This window comes from Alligator sinensis, unplaced genomic scaffold (genome assembly GCF_000455745.1).
Source record: "Alligator sinensis unplaced genomic scaffold, ASM45574v1 scaffold358_1, whole genome shotgun sequence".
Taxonomy (NCBI): Eukaryota; Metazoa; Chordata; order Crocodylia; family Alligatoridae; genus Alligator; species Alligator sinensis.
The window spans coordinates 1,600,943-1,617,186 of NW_005842121.1; the positions used below are offsets into that span (position 1 = coordinate 1,600,943).

Here is a 16,244-nt window from a genome sequence, read left to right on the forward strand (position 1 = left end):
CCGTCTGCTCGCTGCCGCTCGTCGTGAGTACGGCCCCGCGGCCCCTGCCTCTGCCTTCCGCAGCTCCCGCCCTGACTTCCCTCTGCCCCTGTCCCAGCCCCTGCCTTTCTTACGTCCCCGACCTGCCCCTGTTCCTGTCCCAGCCCCTGCCTTTCCTAGGTCCCCATCTCTGCTCCTGGCCCTGGCCCTGCCTTTCATGGGTCCCTGCCTCAGCCCCTGCCCCTGTGCCAGTGCCAGCAGGGGCAGCCCCAGCCCCTGCCTTTCTTAGGTCCCTGCCTCTGCTTTTCTTAGATCCCTGTCTCTACCCCTGCCCCTGCCTTTCTTAGGTCCCTGTCCCTGCCTTTCTTAGGTCCCTGTCCCAGCTCCAGCAGGAACAACTCCAGCCCCTGTCTCAGGCTCTCCTAGGTCCCTGTCCATACCCCTGCCTTTCCTAGGTCCCTGTCCATACCCCTGCCTTTCCTAGGTCCCTGTCCTTACCCCTGCCTTTTCTAAGCCCCTGCCCCTACTCCTGCCCCTGGCCTAGCTCCAGCCCCTGCCCATCTTTTCTGGGTCCCTGCCCCAGCCCCTGCCCACACCCTGGGCTTCCCACCAGGCAAGGGAATGCCCCGATCTTGTCTCCTGTGCACTGGGCAGGAGAGGACCAGGGAGCCCCTTGCTAGGGGTGCAGATGCAGAGCCATGGCGGGAGGTGAGAGGGGGTTGGCAGGTAATGCACTGGCACCTGGGCCCTTCCTGCAGGCAGCTGTGATGAGAAGGCAGGGCAGAGTTGAGCCTCATGGATTAAGTGAATGGGAGACCCGTGTGTGGCGTTAAGACAAGACCCCCTCCAGTACACACAGCTGTGGGCGAGGAGGGAATCGGAGGTGGCTGCAGTGCAGAGCCGAGCTGCTGGGGATTTCGAGGGGGCAGGACTTTGCCCCTGGTTCCTCGACCCACCTCCTCAGGAGCCTGGAAGCAGGCAGGGCCCCGGCAGGGCTGGTAGGCAGGGTGTGGCGGGAGACATGCACCTACTGGGCAGGGACTGGTGGCTTGCTGGAGCTGCAGGAAAGGAGGATGGGCGGGATCATGGGGACGGCGTGGGACTGAGCACCACGTGGGGGCTGAGGGCGCTGCAGAGCCTTCCATGGCTAGAACGTGCCCAGATCAGCACCCTCCCAGAGGGCAGGGTGAGGCCTTGTGCTGCGGGCCAGGGAGTCTTGTCCCTCGTGCTGGCAGCAGAGGTGGAGACCCCAACATCTGACTGGCGCTGGGCAGTGACCGCCCCTCTCCTCTCAGCTGTGGGCTGAGCCAGACTGGCACCCAGCAGTCGGTGTGAACCAAGAGCACCCAGCCCCATGGGGAACCCAGCGCTTGGTGCCCGCATGCAGAGCCCCACATGAGTTCACAGGGAGGGAGGGAGGAGCATGGGCTACAGGACTCAGGTGTGCAGGACTGACAGGCCCCCAGTTTGCCGTGACGGCACTGGCACTTGGTTGCCGCTTTCTGCCAAGAGCCTGGGGGCCGCACTGCAGAGCCTCGTGTCTCCGGCTCCGACTCCGACTCTGGCTCCAGGGGAGCTCTCACTGCCCTACCTTTCCTATGGACAGAGGACTGCAATCCCTCCTCTTTCCAGATGCACCTGCAACAGCCTTAAAATAGGCAACAAGGGAGGGATTAGGGACTTGGGCCCTTCCTCGAGGTCTCCTCAGTAATAAAGATCCTTTAGACGGGAGGTATGGCCTGGAAGTGACCTTTGAAATGACCCCTTCTTCCTCCCCTTGCCTGCTCCACCCCTTACAATGCCAGGAAATCATTCAGAGAGCAAGGAGGGAACCGAAAGCCCTGGGGACCCGACCCAGTGCCTGTCCCGTTGTCTTGCACAGCGCGGGCGGCCAAGTGCTTTGCTTTCAAGTGAAGACAAAGTTGTCTGAACAAAACAAAACCCAGACCCAGCCACTTTTTGCTGTGGCCAGTCCTGCAGCATCAAGGTAGCGATGCCTGTCCATTCCCGGAAGCTAGGCTCCTTTCTCTTCCCCCCAAGTCCCTCGACAGAGCCGACAGCAGTTTGGGTGGCAGGATCCTGTTGTTGCCGATAACATCCGAAAGAGCAGCCAAGTGAGCTGACTTCTGAGAAGTCCTGGAGCACTTGAGCTTCAGTTGGAAAGACCCTATTTTTCACCCGGGCAGCTGATTGTGTAGAAGAATAAGTCATGCATCTTCTGTCACTGCTCCGCTCCTGCCTGTGCTTTAAAGCAGAGTTTAAAGTCCAGTTTAGGGAGTGCTCTGTGTATGACACTGTGAGATGGCCAAACCCCTCTGGGGAGCATCTTAAACACTGCCTACCCTTCTCATCTTAAATGCTGCCTACCCTTCTCATCCCAGGGCTTCTCAGAAGCCCCTTCCCATTCTCCCTAATGCTGATTTTTCCATTACGCAGTGCCCACATATATGTCACAGAAAACTAAACCGATTCTGCTCATTTAGAAGTTTCTGCAAGTGCTTGTGCATGTGAGTAGTTAGCCACGTGCATTAGTTTAACTGGTGCCTGTGGGTTGACTCGTTTGAGACAGGTTTTTGTTAAACTTACAAGTTGAAATGCTCAAACTCGGACGTTGTGCAGTATTCATACCTTCGCTTGTATAGGGAGCCATCTACATGTCATTTTATACGGAGATGGAAACTGGATAAACCCAGTTTATTATATATCTCATACTGATGCATCCTGTTTACTGAGGAAAGCTCGTGCCTTTCTGACCCAGTTAGTCTCTAAGGTGTGACCCTGCCCTGCCTCCTGCCTGGCTTGGGGCTAACCTGGCTAACCACCTCTCATGACCTCTGTTTACTGTGGTTAATGCTGTTTTGTATATAAAAGGTCCAGCTGGAGGAGAGGGTGCGTCATTGCGTCAAAGTGCAGCCAGCTATATGATGCCTGTTAATAGAAGGAGGGACATTTTAATAGTCCCAGATGCCTTTTATAATTACATGATGAAAAGGAAATGAGAGTTCTTACTGTAAAAAAGTGATTAGGGGATGAAATTTGGAGAAAAATCCATTTAAGGATGTTTCATAGAAGAGGATATAAATGAGAGTAAATGTTATACTTTTAATATGCTTTCCCACACCCCCATAACCACTCTTTTCTGTGACTCGGAAAGGTTGACTTCCTTTTTGCTTAAATGTAATTTTGTAGGTTATCATTAGCTTCTAATATGAAAAATTCCTGCAGACCACAGATCTTGAAAAAACCATTCTTTTAAGAAACACAAGGAAACCTGTATTTGAGAGAGGTAGTACTGTACAATGATTTTTTGAGCAGCTGAAAAGTCCATAGAAATTTGAGGGGGAGAAATTTGGGTGGGGAGACAGATTTCAGAAGGTCGGGTCCTCTTTAGTGAGCGCCTTGGATTTCATGACATTAGTTGGACTAGAGTTTAGGATGTGGAGGCAGACATAGAGCTCCATGGAGAAGTAAGGCTGGAAGGGCCCTCAGTTCATTTAGTTCAGCTGGGGATCGAACCTGAAACCCACACTCTTTGGTCTACAAAGTATATTTTGATCCCTTGCTGTCTCCAACTACATTATTTCTGTGCGAGTTCAGACTGAGAAGCGTGACCCAGCAAGGAGTACGTTTCTCTGCATAACCCTTAAATGTACTCAACAAAAAACCGAAGGATATTAAAGATTTGCTAAGACTGCAAATGGAGGAAACCCCCTCACTGTCTGCTTAGGAAGATCTCAACCCTATTCTCTTATTGATCTTATCGCCTGGGTGTTGTAACTGTAAATGTCATCACTTCTGCAATGTTGGGTAGGTCTGTTATCGGAAATAGTTTTAGCAGAGATTTCATAGGGTTTTCCGAGATGATAAAAATTGGCCAGGTGCCCCTATGGACTTTCCTCTCCTTTTATAGGAAAGCAGACAAGTGTGCAGTGTAGTGGTATTGTGTGGAGACTTACCAGTAGCATCTTTTAGTCCCAGCTAAGTAACAGCGACAGGTGAGGTGGAGAGCTCATCAAGAAATCCTCTCTAAATGTATAGTGATGAACAGGGATCCGAGTTAAATTGGCAGAGAAAGTCCAGCCATCCCTGGGCAGAGGAGATGTATCCTAGACTCATGGAGAAGTCGAGCTGCAAGGGACCCCCGGAGGTCACATCTAGTCTAACCCCTGCCCTGAGGCAGGATCATCCCCGTCCAAACCATCCTGTACAATCCACCATCTCAACGCTTTACCCCTTTTAGCAGCAAGGAAATCCCACAACACCTCCTCCAATGCAAAGAGGGGACTGAGGAACACAACACAGACGCCACTCTGGTCTAAAGACTAAGCAGCTGGTGCCTGTTTTACATGAGAAATTATTATTAGACTGGTCAGGGGGAATCACACAGACCAAATCCAGTTTGAAGAAACAGGTTTGGGAGCAGGTGTGTACAACTCTCCTATTCCACTGCGACTGCTGCAGGTAGTCATGTAGGTGGCAGCACGTAGGACCCCTTTCCCCCGCTGAGAGGTGGGCACAGTCTTGATGATGAATAACCTCAGACCAGGGCAGCTCTGCAAACCTCGGCCCTGCCGCTGTGCGGGCTAGGATGCGGGTATGCGTGGTGTCCCCGCTAGAGGGCTCTGCTGGCCCAGCTATGCTAACATGGCTATCCCCGCAGCCCTGGGCACCCGATGAAACGTGCCCCAGTAGTAAAATGCAAGGATGCCACGTGCTTGTAGGTGTTGAAACAGTGCAGCCAGCACTTTTGGAAGTGCCCGGGCACCTGGGGCCAGTAAAGTCACGTCAAGGGGGGGCTTCGCTGGAGCCTCGGTGCAAAGTTGCTGTCCTGAAAGCCTTGTCCAGCCGCTTGCTCACCTGAGTTGCTGTAGCCATCGGGCCAATATGTGCAGGGGGCTGGAGTCCCTTCTGGGGCCAGGTGCATACAAATTTAGCCCTGCAGTGCTTAGTCCTTCATCCCTGCTTGGCCCTCATCTCCCACTGGAAGGTACCTCTGTGCTTAGAGATCCTTAATAGGCCCCCACCTGCATCTATAGGCACAGAGATACCTTTTAAAACCCCACCCTTTGTGCTGCCAGCCTCCAGTCCTGTTCTGCCTGACCCTGATCTCCGTTAGGGCTCCCCCAGAGGCCCTAGAGATGGCCACCATCTGCCCGGGGACCTGACGGCTTGTCTGAACACGTCCTGTAGAAGTAGCGTTAATGATGATCGAATACTTCCCTGTACAGCACGGGCGAGCAAGATGAATGGTTAGGGGCATGTGGCTTATGAGGAGAGGCTGAGGGAGCTGGGGTTATTGAGTCTAGGGAAGAGAAGAGTGAGGCAGGATTGAATAGCAGCCTTCACCTCCCTGCAGGGGGGCTGCAGAGAGGATGGAGCTGGGCTGGTCTCAGTGGGGGCAGATGACAGGACAAGGAGCAATGGGCTCAAGCTGCAGCAAGGGAAGTTGAGGTTGGATATTAGGAAAACCTTTCTCACTAGGAGGGCGGTGGAGCACCAGAACAGGTGAAGCACCATAGAGGCGGTGGACTCTCCATCCTTGGAGGTGTTGAAGACCCAGCTAGACAAAGCCTTGGCTGGGATGATGTAGTTGGGGCTGGTCCTGCTTGGAGCAGGCGGTTGGACTGGATGTGACCTCCTGAGCTCCCTTCCAACCCAAATTTTCTGTGATTCTGTGAAGCTCAAATGTGACATGTTTTTTTTGCCCGCAAGAGGGAACTCGCGTCACACGCGGCTTCTGAGCTGGGAGGAGACAGAAGAGTCTCAAGGAGCTCGATCCCTCACTTCCTCAGCTACCTTTGCCTTTCAACCCGCCGCTTGCTGTGAACCGTGCAAGCCCCCACTTACTCTAGGAGAAGCGCACTTGCAGTTTTGCAGCAGAGGCATTTTTAAAAGCAAGTCTCGAAGGCATAGGCTGGATTCTGCTTTCCTCACCTGCCAGCATCTTTCTCCTTACTGAAGCGAGGTCACTTCGAGTTTGCCCCAGTGCAAACGAAAGAGGAGTCCCACTAGTGCAATCATTTGTGTTAGACTTCAGTGTGGGTTTTTGAATGTAATGGGCCTTTTCTGAGCCCTGCACAGGGAAAAAACCCTCTGTTTGGTTATTTTTCCCGTTGCCTGTCTGTAACTAGTCTCCTCATGTACATTTTGTAATAATCGCATTCAATGGAAAGCTGGTTTAGATGCTAACTGGCTTTCAGATCGCTGCCTGCCATGGCGTCAGAACGTGCTAAGCAGCAGAGCGGAGCTGGGGGAAGGAATGAGTCTGGCTTTGACTCTGGCCCAAGAATCACAGGTATTTGAACATGCCCAGGACTGTATTTCTCCTTCCGGCCAAAACAAGCATACCTTGGTGATGGACATGCTGTGAGAGCTTGGTGAGCCCTTCCCAAGCGTGGCTGTTCATGCACTTCCAGGCAGCCCAGCGTGGGCTCAGGTCCAGTACAGCCGAGGTGCAAACCCCCAGGGCTGCCCAGCCCCTGCTCCCTTCCCCGTGCAGGGGTCTCAGGCCTGGGTCTACGGAGCCGTAAAGAAAAGCTAAAAGAACTAGGGTTGTTTAGTCTGGAGAAAAGAAGACTGGGGGGATTTGATAGCGGTCTTCAACTAGTTGAACAGTGATTATAGAGAAAACAGAGATGGGCTTTTCTCTGTGGCCGTGGCGGACAGGACTAGGAGCAATGGCCTCAAGCTGCAGTGGGGGAAATTTAGGCTGGAGAAGTGGAGGAACTTCCTGACGTTGCTCCCCAATCCGCTGGCAAAGACAACTCCCCAGGTTATGTCAAAACCCAGTCCCTGCTCCCAAGGCTTGGCTTTAGATCAATGGTCCCCAACCTCATGAGGCTTTGTGCCCCACCCCTGCCATTTAACTCAAGGCACCCTTTGGAAAATGCCAGCTCTTAGTTTTCACTCATTTCCCGACTACAGAAAGTAACAGAGCAATTCTGCTGTTGCAAAGACCTCGGAGACTGCAGCAGGGCAGAATGGTTTCAACACTGTGGACTCCTGTTTGACATCTCTGGGTTTATCCTGCAAATCCTGTTTGCGCACCTCACAGCGCTGGCATTGTGTGTGGCACCCTTGAGAGGATCTCTGTGTCCCCGGGATGCCACGCCACCCTGGCTGAGAACCACTGCCATAGACAGAAGGGCTCTTCTCACAGTGCACTTGAATGCAGGCCACGCAGTTCACAGCTTCCAGGGGTCCTTTGGGTTGTCCTGAGACTAACCCGCTGCTTGTATATATTCTCTGCAAGCCATCTTTTGCATGAGCGGGGCCTGGGTCTCTCCTCCTCCCAGGGGAAATCTAGAACGAGTCCCGTGGTGTAAGCGGAGTTACACCAGTGGAAAGAGAATGAGCATCAGGCCCAAGGGCCAGTAAGTCAAGGAGCTGTCTCCTTGCAAAGCAGAGCCAGTGCAGTTAATAATGTCTTTTAGTAGCAACATGCCAGTGTCCTGGAGCTATGTTGCTCCTAAGAGGCTGCTGCTGTTACAGGGAGTGTGGCCTGGATGCACAGTAGGATTCTGCTGGTAAGTGGATGCTGCTCTTACCAGGGGTTGACTCTTACCAGGGGTTGCACGTCAGCTTGACTGCACTGTTAATCCCCTGAGCTATGGGAAGGTGAAGCCCACACCCTCCCCACTCCCTGCTGCAGTCGCTTTGGACTGTGCTGCAGGGGATTCCTGGGACCCGGGAAGTGCTGGGGTGGCTTGAAGCCTGCAGAGCTCATCTGCTCCCCTCCCTCCAGAGAGAGCCCATGCCAGAGGTGGGGACAAGGTCCCAGGCCCCTGCCTGATCCTCTGTTGGTGGAGCTTTTTGCATGGGACTGGGCTGGCTGGGGTCACTGAGATCAGGCCTTAAAGCTTAGAGGGGCTGTGTAGTTCCCTGGTGATGCCATGATCAGGGAGCAGAAAGGTTGCTTAGATCTTAGACCTGCCACAGCAATTGAGAGAAAGTTTGTTCATAGCCATTGCATGGCCCAAAATATCAAGCCCATTCTTGATGCTGCCCCAGTCCAGCTCCACGGTGACTTCAGCAGAGCCACTCGCGGTCTGTGCCCATCCAGCAGAGATCGGAGTTAGGCTCAGCACAACACCAGCTACTGAGCTTGTCTGCAGAGGAACGATGAAAATGAACAGGGCGCGAGGTGCGGCTGGTATGAACTCGCCAGCACTCTTGAGCTGGAGTTGCAGCTGTCTGAAGTGGAGTCGTATGCAGGGAAACTGTTATTTCATTGCTCAGGAGCAGATTGCTTACCCTTGGGTCCATGGGGCGGGTTAGAGTGGAGCGTGCTGTTGGTGTCAGGGCAAAGCGGGACTGGTCTCAGTGGTGGCAGATGGCAGAACAAGGAGCAACGGGCTCCAGTTGCAGCAAGGGAAGTTGAGCTTGGATATTAGGAAGAACTTTCTCATGTGGAAGGTAGGAAAACACTGGAAGAGGTTACCCAGAGAGGTTATGAACTCTCCATCCTTGGAGGTTTTGAAGACCAGGTTAGACAAAGCCGTGGCTGGGATGATGTAGTTGGGGCTGGTCCTGCTTGGAGCAGGAGGTTGGATTAGGTGTGATCTCCTGAGGTCCCTTCCAACCCTAAAGCCAGCTGAGAATGAAGGCTGACCCTGGGGTGAAAGCTACCTGGGAGGACTGGAGAACCCAGAACTTGGCTTCTAGCTTTGCTAACAAGATCGCTTTCCTGGTTCTTCATCACAGGTGCGTGCCTACATCGGGGCCTTCGCTCCTGACTTCAATGAGAAAGCGGACCTCACCGCCCTGCGGTTCATGTCAGTGAATTCCATCGTGGACCCCTGGGTGTTCATCATCTTCCGCACCTCCTCCTTCCGTATGTTTTTCCACCGACTTTGCAGGAGACTAAACTATAAGAAAGCTGCCCGGCCTCCGATTCTGTGCCCCGGGCATGGAGCCTGCCAGGCAGCAAGCAGCCGCTCACTTTCTGGGATGACTTGAAAGGGATATGGCATTGCTCCTTGTTCACACTGGCCTACAGTCAGCACCGACCGTGACCATGGGCGCGACTGGGAGGAATGGATCGTGTGCACAAAGCATCAGATGTGTGAACGTGTGTCCTGGGGAAGGGAAAGCACCTGCGTTCTCGCTGTGTACATGTTCGACAGACCTGAAGCTTCTCCCCCCGGCTGCAGCTCGCACTCCCTGTCCCAGGTTGGAGCTAAAATCTGGGGCCGTGGTAGTAACGATGAATGTCTTGACATGGCTGCACTTAGCCTCCCGGAGCATCTGGACTGTGCAAATAAGGCATTTGCTGCCTAATGCGGTGAATGTCTCTAACTCTGGTCTGCGGATCTTATTCTCCAGTGAGGTCCCACACCCAGAACTACAAGTTGCTCTGCACGGAGGAGCCCATCGACTTGCAGGGCTGCATGGGGTGTGCGTCTCTCACATGCCCCCACCTGCCCCCATCAATGGGCAAGTCAGTCTTTAAATTAAAATAAACAAAAGCTGTGGATAATCAATTCTCCAGTGTGACCCTCTCCTCGACCAACACCCAAATTGTCTTAAATGCACAGGACAGGGTGTCTCGGATTAATGGTTCTCCAGGGCTGTCTTCCCTGGGGCGTGAGTTCAAGGTACAAGCAGAGCGTTGGCCCTCACCTGCTTCCTCTTCACACGCAGCAGTCTCCAGGTGCCTCCCGCTCAAGCTAGCTGGCCTGGCCTGTGGCGGGGGTCCTGGACCAGGCAGTTCTGATGTTTGAGCTTATCCTGCGGTCAGCTATTCAGCTGCTGCAGCCATTTGGAGCCGCCCCGGTGGGGTTTTGCAGTGCTAGAGGTGATCCCTAGAGCATAGACGGCTATCTCTGCATGCAGCTGGGTTATTTATCCTGCCATGCCTTGCCCTGGATTTGCAAGCAGGACTCTGGTCTGGCAGGCCAGGAGCGTTCTGGGTGCAGGACCACGGCACTCCAGGGCCCTGTGGGAACCAGCAGAGATTGATCCATGTGTGACACTTGGCTCCAACAAAGGCTCCCGGCATGGAACAGCTTCACATGAATTAAGTTATGCAGTCAGGTGAGCTTTTGCCAAGTTGGGTTTAAGACCATAAACAGCTGAGCAGAGCCAAAATGTATTATATATACTGGGAAAGCAAAAGAGCTTGAATGTTGTCAATGAAAAAGTCCTGACAGCATATTTCCGAAAGGCCTTTTACATGGTGTGATTTGTTACGTTAACTCTTCTTGAGGCAGTGCTGGGCTTCATGCCTTCTCCAGGATGGCTTTTACTTGATAGACAAACCTCAGCGAATACTTTGCTTTAACGATCACATTTATTCAGGCAGGCTGGAAGTCGTGCTCTTGCCCGACGTGTTCTACACAGCCTGGCTTGAAGCTATTAAAGCATGTTATATTCACGTTAAGCAAACATCTAATTAGTCTAGTACCACACTTATGGCAGCAGATATCCCTAGTCGTGACAGCAGGTTTTTGAGAAAAGGCACGGTACAGGGTACATCCAAAATGAGACAAACCGTCTTTTTAATTGGGGCACCCTGACCATGATTGACATGCATGAATTGTCATTAATGACTGGTGCATGTAGCTAGGAGAGAAGGAGCTTAAGAAATATTTAAAGCACGAGCTCATGCAAACATCACTGTTGTACTGCCCGGCCCAAGTTCTCACAGGCGCCAGGAGTAAATTTTTACCTCCCAGGGGACTTGGCTCTTCTGTGAGAGGTGATGTTACATTCGCTGGCAGGCCGTGGTGCTGTATCCTGACTCTAAAGAGAGTACTTGGAAAGCAGAACCTGTGCCAGTCTTTCTTGTGCACTGCAAGGGAAGAGATGGGATGCAGCCATTTCACGCTGGTTCGGGGATGTGTCAGATTCTCGTGCCCGGAGGGTAGGTGTGTACCCCACAGGTTGCTGATGCTGCTACCTGGACTCTTGCACAAACCCCTCTGCCTTCCCCGCGCAAAGCCATGTGCTTACGAGGGGGCCTTCTACAGACAGAGCAGGGGCTGCAAGAAGTGGCTGGTCCTGAGCCTAGTTTCAAACCAGGAGGATGAAACGGAGCTCACATTAGCACGCTCGGGCCCCTGCCGTATTTCAGCACTTGCCTGCGTACTTGGTGTTCAGAGGTGCTGAGTACTCCCAGGGTAAATGATATTACCGGAAGCTGTGGGTGTTCAGCCTGTTTGAAACCCCAGCAATTTGTGCTGTGCGTGAATGTTGGCCCTCTGCATAACGGGCACACCGTGGCCAGCGGCACCATCAGCTCTGAGCCCCCAAAACCGCGGCGCAGTCGCTGCTTCTGGCAATCGGAGCCAAGCCCCGTTAGTGTCTCGAGGGCAGGTGGCATGAGCAGGCTGCTGCTGGTCCCTTGCCAGGCCCTTCTGAGCCCATGCAGCTCCTGCGTCTAGTCTGGGTCAATATGGGGCAAAGGCCAAGGAGCTAAATCGAGTCATGAGTGATAGGGAATGAGTCGCCCCGCTCACCGGCTCTCCCCGCGCTCTCCTTCAGCCCCTTGGGAAGGCTGGGGAGCTCTAGGCCACTGAGACACAGACACCAGGTGATCTGCCGTAGGGCCCCTGGGCTGTCTGGGTGCAAGTCTTCCCCATCTCCAACCAGCACTGCCCTCATCCCTGGGGCATCGCTCTTCTGAGACCCTGTGCCCCGTTCCCGCGGGCACTATCCTCTTGCCCCCTGAGGAGTGCAGGTTTAGGTGTAAACCAGCTTTAAGGTCCTCCTGGTTTCCGAGCACCGCTGGTGTGCTGCTCACGTGGCACTGGCTGGCTCTTGGAGCAGGTTTTAGTGGCTAGGCACCGGGGAGACTAGGTCCAGCAACTGCAGCCCTCTGAGCCAGGCAGAGCCCTCCTGATGTCACCGGGGATTTAGCTGTGGATTGAGTGAGGGGGTCGCTTTACTTGGTAGAGCGGATTCCCAGCTTCCCTTCTCATTCATGTGGCTTTTGGAAGCGCTTTACTTCTGGCTGCCTGGCGAGCCCGGACCCCGCCTTGCGGGGCGCATGGTGATGAATGCTAAGACTGGCTGGAAAGGTTGGCGGGCATGGGGGGACACAGCCCTGCGGGCTCAGAGATGCTCTAAGGATGCAGGTTGCTCCAGTGCATCCCTCCCGCTGCTGCCGATCGCTCAGGACTTGATTTGTCATGATCTGCTCCCTGGGGTGCATCCCTCAGCTCCGGACCCCAGTGCAGCGGGGACCTCCTTGCTTAGGGCTTCAGCTGGGAGCTGCTGGGAGCTCGGAGCTCATTGTCCTTTACAAAGAAACCTTGCCGGGTGGAGGGGGACAGAGAAACAGCTGCATCTTGATAACGTGCCATCTGATAGTAGGCCCCTGGGCAGGTGCCTCTGGCTGCCTATGTTACGTTTGTCCAAGGCGTTCACAAATAAATGACAATTAAATGTGGACACGAGCGGCAGGCACAGAATATCTTGGAAGCATAAAGGAAAGCTATACACATATTGGCATGAGCAGATTCCACACAAAGTCACTTAACATTCACACATGCAGATTCAACACCTTTGCCTACCTCCTGGCCTGGGTGCTGGCGGTGACCCCTCCCAGGCATCCAGTCCATGGCAGCCACGGAGGGTACTTGCAATCTCCGAGGGCGGCACAGCCCAATATCAGTCTGGGGCAGTTCATGAGCCAAATCCCTGTAGTCGTCAGCAGGAGCTTTGCCTGTGCCTTCTGGCACAGAGGATCGAGGTATCCCAGGGGCTCTCCCGGGAAACCGGCCCAGGGGAAATAGCCCCCAATCTGCATAAGAAACCAGCGATACTTAAGCACCGATATAAAAGCACAACACGATCAGCTTGTGGCCTCCCTGGGGGTCCTGCCTTGATCTATCGCATGGTTTGTCCCAGCCTTACTTTAGCACCGGTGCAAGATGCCTCCTGCACTGAACGTGGCCCCTCAGTCCGTTAGGAACTCGGTGCATAGTCAGTGGAGATGCACTCAGGGGTTGCAACGGGCTTTGGATCAGACCAGCTGAGAGCCATCCTGCACCCCTCTGCAAAGTCCTGTGGCCGTCATGCGCAGAGTTGCTGTTCATGTTTCGGCATCAGGGATGCAGCTGCCCTGAGAGAGGACAAGTTGCTAAATGCAGTCCGGGTGTGAGCTTTGCTTTGTGTCAAATCACTTTGGAGGTCATTAATGCATACATTTCAGGAGGGTAGAAGTGAGGGACAGTTCCGGGGTCTGTATAGCCCATGCACTCAGGGCCAGCCCCATGGTCCCTGCCCACGGTGTGCTGTTCTCTGCAGGTTGTGCTGGAAACCTCGCTGGACGGCCTTGCATGGCAGCAAGGTGGGGCGGTGCACGGGAAGGGTAACTTGGACCAGCTCTGGGCAATACTGCTCAGGGGAAGGTGAACCAGGCTCTGGCTCTTCCAGCCATGGAGGAGCAAGGAGACAGCAGTGCCTCACCTGCCCCCCGACCCCCAGCTTTGGGGGATGCTCTGAACCAAACTTGGCTCAATCCAAGGCTCTTACAGCAGGAAGTTTGCTTAACGCAACACCCTTCCTTAGCTACCTCCTCCCCATCTCTATTCCTTTGGTGTGCAATCACACCAGGTTTGCACCCAGCATTCAGGTGGCGTGCTAGCTATACCCTCCCCATTACCACATACACCCCGTATCTAACCGACCCATGTCCAACAGGCAGCTGTTGTCATGGGAATACAGGACTGAGAGGGACCTCCCAGGGTACTGGGTCCAGCCCCTGGCATGCAAAGGCAAACGTTAGCAGGCACAAAGCCAGGAACACCAAGAACACCCTACAACAGACTGTCGACAAGAGCAGGACAAGCAAGAGCATGGACTACACCCTGCCACTTGCAATGGCCAAAAAGGACCCTGGGGAGAGGACCAGGTCTCACACTACAGAGGAAAGCAAAACCCTGCTGTCCATACCAGACCATAAAGGCACCAGGGTACTACTGCCTTCTGCCTGGCTTCACGCCAGCCTGACCAAGGGGGAAAATTCCTTCCTGACCCCAAACCTGGTGACTGGTAGGTCCCCAAGCAGAAGAGCAAGACCCTTTAGGCAGGAACCTCTGGGTTTTCTAAGTCCTGGCAGGAGCATCAGCCTTCCCCAGTCAATGCATCCCCCCACCTTAGCTATGGCAGCGGGGCATTTGAACTAAAAAGGAACCTGCTCAATCTAACTTCATGTGCATTTGGTCTAAAAAGGAACCTGCTCAATCTAACTTCATGTTTCTCTTCATTTTCACATAAATGTCACCTACTGAGTCACCCTGCCAGGGCAGAGGGTGTGCCCACACACACGCACCCTTGCACTGCTTTAGCTGAACCAGGTCAAACCCTTGTGGAAGTTTCCATTTGAAGATCGCTTTAAGCACCTCTTGCAATAACAGGGGGAGAGACTTTACAGTTTAGGCACCAATTTCACCAGATCTATTCGCCCCACAGGTCAAACCGATGCCCCTTGCTTATGCAGGCATGACCTCTGATTGTCATCTGGAAAAGCACGGCTCTTGGAAATTGTCTCCTCCTTGGTAGGGAGGGAAAGAAAGCCCTATATGGGACTTGCTGGAGATGAGACAGTGAGGAATAAACAAGGGATTGGCCAGGGAAAGCACACTGAACCAGACACGCACAACCCATCCCAGCTGGCATTTTCCTGTCATCAGGCACGGAGGGGAAAAACCCTACCACTTTCCCGTTACAGCAGCAATGCAGTTTGCTGCATTGCAATTAGCCCTAGCAGTGATGAGCTGCAAAACCTCAAACCTCACAAGTGAAATTAGCTTCCAGGAAGTTCCATACCACGTGCCAAAACACCCACAGCTCGGACATGCTCTGATCAATTAGGTCAATACACAAGCAGGCACTGAACAGCCTCTCAGCAGGATACATTTACTTTCTCAAAGCCCCTGTGAATAAAAGGCTCCTTCAAGCTGTTCCTACGCAGGATTTGACCCCATTTGCGCTTTGGCTGCAACATGGTGGAAAGCTGAATTGCCTTCTCCCTGATGATATCCACCCCAATGCATCGGTAGATAGCATCATAGGATCATAGGATCGAAGGACCGGAAGGGACCTATAAGATAATCAAGTCCACTCCCAAGGAGTGCCTTCCTGAAGAGCTGCTCCCCTAGACCTTGGTGCTCCCCCCGATGTACTTGTAGGCAGCTATCAGGTCAAATCTCAGTTTTCTCTTACCCAGACTGAACAGGCCCAGTTCCCGGAGTCCCTCCTCATAGGGCCTATTCTCCAGGTCCCTAATCATATGGGTGGCCCTTCTTTGTACCCTCTTGAGCTCATCCATGTCCTTCCTGAAGTGCAGTGCCCTGGACACAGTACTCCAGCTGTGGCCTCACTAACGCCAAAAAGAGAGGGAGGTGCACCTCCCTGGATCTACTGGCCACACATCGGCTGATGCACATCAGAGCTGTATTTGCCCTGCTGGGAACCTCATTGCACTGCTGGCTCATGTTTATCTTCTGGTTGATCGTGAGCTCCAGGACCTGGCACTTTTCCCCACTAAACCTCATCTGATTCCATTCAGCCTGTAAAACCAGTCTATCGAGGTCATCCTGGATCCTTACCTCATCCTCTGATGAGCTTGGTATCATCCACAAACTTAATCTTTGAGCTTTCCACCCCCTCATCCAAGTCATTAATAAATAGGTTAAAGAGCACAGCTCCAAGCACCGTTCTCTGGGGGACACCACTGGAGATGGCTCTCCAGGATGAGGCCATCTCATCGATTACAACTCTCTGGGATCGGCCTCTAAGCCAGTTGTCCACCCATCCCACTGTAGGCTGGTCTGGGCCAGTACCCTCCAATATAATTGAGATAATCTCATGGGAAACAGAATCAAAGGCTTTACTGAAGTCTAAGTAAGTGATGTCAACCTCATGTCCCTGGTCCAGCTAGTGAGTTACCTGCTCATAAATGGACACTGGGTTTGTCAGGCATGATCTATCCTGGACAAAGCCATGCTGGTTGCTTCTTAATACCTTACCAGTTACAAGCTTGTAATTGATGGCCTCCTTAACAATTTTTTCAAAGATTTTTCCCAGGACCGAAGTCAGACTGACCGGTCTATAGCTTGCAGGGTCATCCCTCTTCCCTTTCTTGAAGATAGGCACCACATTGGCCCTCTTCCAAATGTCCAAATGTTCTAAGCGTACCCTCACCTGTTCGGGACTGATTTACGCACGCACTTAAATGTATTTGTGTGCTTTGGTGCATTGCAACAGGGATTCCTACCATACAATGCAACCCCCACGCTCTAGCTTCTTCAGTCAAC

At 53.2% G+C, this 16,244-nt stretch overlaps 1 protein-coding gene across 1 annotated transcript; it reads left to right on the plus strand.

The window, feature by feature from the left end:
• Positions 1-6,118: 6,118 nt before the first annotated feature.
• PTGDR (prostaglandin D2 receptor) lies at positions 6,119-9,448 on the plus strand. Its single transcript, XM_025205613.1, has 2 exons — positions 6,119-6,274; positions 8,683-9,448. The coding sequence occupies exons 1-2, from the start codon at positions 6,239-6,241 to the stop codon at positions 8,935-8,937; spliced, it is 291 nt and encodes a 96-aa protein (XP_025061398.1). The 5' UTR covers positions 6,119-6,238; the 3' UTR covers positions 8,938-9,448.
• Positions 9,449-16,244: the final 6,796 nt, after the last annotated feature.

Coding starts and splice junctions, on each gene's coding strand:
- PTGDR (XM_025205613.1), top strand. CDS start 6,239: ATGAGTCTGGCTTTGACTCTGGCCCAAGAATCACAG. Junction 6,275..8,682: donor CTCTGGCCCAAGAATCACAG/GTATTTGAACAT, acceptor TCTTCATCACAG/GTGCGTGCCTACATCGGGGC.